The sequence below is a fragment of the Nematolebias whitei genome, chromosome 1 (assembly GCF_014905685.2).
Source record: "Nematolebias whitei isolate Nwh7 chromosome 1, NemWhi1, whole genome shotgun sequence".
NCBI classification, from domain to species: Eukaryota; Metazoa; Chordata; class Actinopteri; order Cyprinodontiformes; family Rivulidae; genus Nematolebias; species Nematolebias whitei.
Window position 1 is genome coordinate 61,857,471 of NC_056498.1, and position 4,319 is coordinate 61,861,789.

Genomic DNA, 4,319 nt, shown 5'->3' on the forward strand with positions numbered 1-4,319 from the left:
TATGCCAGGAAGTGGTTCATAAGGTTTATGATAGTTTATGTGATCGCTGCCACCACCATAAATAAATTACCAACCTGTCAATAAAACACTGATCATCCTTTGTCAATACACTGGAATGGGCACTTTTAGTTATAAAAACAAACATACATCTGAACGCAATCCTGTGAAAGTCTAAAAGACTAAGCTACATACAGGCCAAGGTAAAAACCAATAAATAAAATTAATATGCAATAAAAACAAGCAGTCAGTAAAAATTATTCTAAAGAACAAGAAAATCTACTTGTGTTGCCCACGTGCAAAGTGACAAGCAAAGTCGTACTTGCTTTTGCACTTGTGGCCACAAATGTTGCACTGGAAAGGGTTCTCATAGCCATGGCAACCCATGTGGATGGTGTAGAGGATGTTATCAGGGAAGTAGATGTCACAGTGTTGACAGTGATGTAGCATATGTGGGTCTTGAAGTGGAGCGGACTGGCCCGGTGCTGGTGTGCTGGGCTGGCTGTTGGAAATACTGGGAGTGCTGGTGCGCCCGCTATGGTTGCTACACGGCCCATCATCAGGACTGCAGTTACTGTGTGGAGGGGCCCTGGGCTCTGGGGCGATCGGGGAAGAAGAAGCGTGAGCCACGCTGTGTGTTACAGCTACTGGAGCGGTGGCCGGGTGTGGCTGCTGGATGAGAAAGGGCTTTTCGTCCACCACAGACTCTGTTCCTGGAGACAGTGGAGGTCCAGTCTGTGCCTGGGACTCTGATGGGAGGCTAGCCAATTGACCTGCCAGGGTGGACAATTGGTTCAGGGGGTTATCCATCACCATGTCGTGGTGATGGTGATTTTGGTTTGCAGAAAGCGCATCGTCAACAGCTTGACTCTGATTATTGTAGGCTTCCTGACGTAAATGAGGCAGCTCATGGGAGAAGTCATTTACATTGTCAGCCTTATGCACAACCATAGAAGGGGGGCTGAAGTTGATGAGGAGACGTCGACCATAACCCAACGAGTTTGCTTTTTTCTGTAGAACGCTCAGCATCTTTTTATGGGTAAGTGATCGAGCACCTTTCATTGGCAGAAGTTTGTGACGTCTACGTCGATGGTGTGACAAGTTGCTGCGGTCGCTGCAGCGGAAGGAGCACAGCTCGCATTTGTACGGCTTCTCACCTGTGTGTGACCGCATGTGGGCCTCCAGGTGGCGCTCATAGGCTGAGGCAAATGGGCACAGGTGGCAGCGGTGAGGTTTCTCTCCTATTTGTTAGAGGAAGACAGAGCAAATAAGCACAACATGTCAGTGTTTTCCATTAGAATAATGTCTACAATGCAGTAATATCCTCTGCAAGTAACTGAACATTTACCTGTGTGAATACGGATATGTTCAATGAGTCGTGCTGTGCCTCTAGTAGCATAGTTGCAGTAGCGACACTTGAGCTTGCCGTCATAGGTCCTCTCAAAACCATCCACCAAGATCCCTGAGCCGTCCTCCAATGACATGTCCACCGAGGGATGGTCGAGCCCATTTTGGCTGCAGTCTGCAGATAAGATTTATCGAACAAAAACAAAATTAAGCAACAAAAAAATCCAACACTTGTTATAAAGAGGTGAAACGTAGCCTTTTTGAATAATGTGTCTGCCTTTAGCATACTATTTATGTCTGACTTTCCAGATGATAACAAAACATAGCACAGTATCACCAAACCTTTATTCTAAAAAAAAAAGGACCCCAACCTGCTACTGTTTGATTTAAAACAAAAAACACATAGCTAACAGTGAACCAGTCAAAACTTAAATAGTTTTTGTTGACTATTTGAACATCTTTGAAAAACATTTATATACAAACACACAATATTAAACTGAGGTTTGGTTTTAAGAAAAGAAAAGGCATGCACACAAGTTGTATTTGCAATTGTTACTACTAATCTTCATTCAGCCAATTTTATGCCACACAATTGCATTGCAAATATTTAAACAGAAGCTGAGAAACTCAAGCTTTTGTGTCATTGGCAGTACCAGTAGGTGAATTGTCTTAAATGTATTACTGAATTTATCATTGTCCATTATCATAATCCATATGTGTTTTTTTCATGATAGCACACAACTTAAATTGTTTTCATTAGAATTAAATGAAAATGCTTTGAAACATTTGTAAAAATCACTGAATCCAGTGACATATAGCTTCAAGAAATGTATATTTTTGACACAAGCAAACAAGACAAAGATGAATGAAAACAGAACTTTGACCAACAAACTGGGTGATGAACTCTCAGGGTTTCATTATTTATTTCACAAATATAAAAACAAACAAAAAAAAACATGCTGGCAAAGGTAATTGCTTATGCTCTAAATGAAAACAATACTGAAGCTATGCTGTAAATGAGGATTCATCAAGTGAATGACACTAAACTAAACACAGACTTTAGCAGCTTACCTGCTGGCAGCTCGTCCACCTCCTTCACACCGCTGACAGAGCCTGATATCATGTTGACATGTTGCGTCTGCTGGCTTAAATACTCCTGGAAATCCTTAACAAAGTCCAATGTGTCCGGCTTTTCCTCCCCCATTGGAAAAAAGTAATAGTGACGCAAACGTATACTGAAATACATAATTGGACACGAGTGATTAATTAAAGCTAATTTAAAATGTATATCTGCGTCAGTTGTTTTCTTTACACTGTAAGTATACAACACAATCAATCAAGTAACCTAACAGACTTGGAATACAACAAGCGTCAATGTTTGCTAAACTGGTGTTAAAGCTTGATACCAACCTTGATAAATTTTAGTTGGTTGTTTTGAAATGCCGTGGCAAATCAGACACAAAGACTGGATAATCCTGCAAAACGATGACTGACAAGCAGGAAATCGGCGCGATCCAATGTCTGGTCGGTGGCTCCTAGACGCAGCTCCTCATCTTCATCATCATGTTTGTTGCCAAAGCTACGTTCGCTGTGTTAGCTAGCAGGTTGCTAGCATTAGCTCTCATAAAAGAAAGCATCTTTATCAGCGGGAACGTCAAATGTCACCCGACACATCGTTTTTAGCGTTTAAGTAAATAATTTTTGCTGAGACTGCTTAATATCTATGACTTTTCTTCGATTAGCATGCTAACACGAACAAGAAAGGATAACCTGGTAAATAAAAACAATTAACCACTCAATAGGGTTAAAGTTCACTTTGTGTGTGCTGACGAAAAGCATCCGGTGGAAACCAAAACCCAACCGCGACAAAGGTTCCCAACAATAAGGCGTAGTAGAAAACTTACACAGCTACAAGGAAAAACAAACAAACAAAAAACATGTTTATTAAACAGTAATTCAAAAAGGTTCTTCCCCCAGTAGTTTAACAGGAGTCGGACAACTATAAATAATACAGTTCTAGTTTGTAGGGTTTTTTTTACCTCTTCATTTGTGTTGTGGACTTTCATTTTTCTATCACAATTTTAGCAAAATGAATCTCATTTTGCTTGTGTTGTGTTATTTTGGGATACATAGACCAAAGAAATTGTCATGCTAAATAGAAAGTAAACACTTTCTTCAATTAAAAAGTTTTTACACCACAACAGGTAAAAACAAAACAACAACAACAGTAGTCTTGGTCTTAAAACAAGGCCAAATCAGCCCTAAGGTGAATAGCAAACTATGACATACAAAACCGATCACAACCACAATATGCTTGGTTGCATTGATGCCTCTTTAGTTTAAATTAGGCTGGGGCATTTTACATATGGATTTGTATGCCAGCTTTATGATTCTACATTCATGAACATGGGGACTACAAAAGGATACTCTGAACAGGAAAAGTATGCAGAGGAAGTAAAACAATTCTGGATGAAATGTTAATAACATTAGATGAAAAAAGTATTTCTTCAATTTTCAAAAGTACTTTACTGATCATTAGTGCAACCATCCCCATGATGACAAAAATGGCACCAAGATGTGTGTTAACATAGTAGGGTTGCAAGGTTTGCAAAGTAGCATCAGTAAAAAAAAAAAAAAAACGCTACTAGATATACTAAGTCACAATCCACAGCAACACGTTTGGAATGAATGCATAAAAACAGCATTCACACCTCATATTAAGAAGAGAAGAGAACCTTTGGTAAACTAAACAAGGGACGTACAGTCATCATAATTATATTTTTCTCTGTATGTACTTTGTAAATATGTTATGTGCTTTTAATCCTTAACTACACTTCTAATTTATCTGGTGTCATTGTTCTCATAGATGTAAAAACAGCCCTCTTTTTGCCCCCTGGCTAATGAGACTACTGGCTAATGAAACTAACTGATGGCCTGTCATTCACAACTGTGACGTGACACACTTTCAGATGTAC

At 39.6% G+C, this 4,319-nt stretch overlaps 1 protein-coding gene across 1 annotated transcript; it reads right to left on the minus strand.

Annotated features, from left to right (window-relative positions):
• Positions 1 to 276: 276 nt before the first annotated feature.
• On the minus strand, positions 277 to 2,889 carry ikzf5 (IKAROS family zinc finger 5). The gene is made up of 4 exons (XM_037686269.1): positions 2,755 to 2,889; positions 2,416 to 2,579; positions 1,346 to 1,519; positions 277 to 1,238 (listed from the first exon to the last, which is right to left on the minus strand). Exons 2-4 carry the CDS (start codon positions 2,546 to 2,548, stop codon positions 277 to 279), a joined length of 1,269 nt encoding a protein of 422 aa, XP_037542197.1. The 5' UTR covers positions 2,549 to 2,579; positions 2,755 to 2,889.
• Between the last annotated feature and the right edge of the window lie 1,430 nt (positions 2,890 to 4,319).

Excerpts from the sequence above, each read along its gene's own strand:
- ikzf5 (XM_037686269.1), bottom strand. The coding sequence starts at position 2,548 with ATGGGGGAGGAAAAGCCGGACACATTGGACTTTGTTAAGGATTTCCAG. Across the intron at positions 1,520-2,415 it reads GGTGGACGAGCTGCCAGCAG|ACTGCAGCCAAAATGGGCTC; the intron begins GTAAGCTGCTAA and ends TCTTATCTGCAG. Across the intron at positions 1,239-1,345 it reads ACATATCCGTATTCACACAG|GAGAGAAACCTCACCGCTGC; the intron begins GTAAATGTTCAG and ends TCTAACAAATAG.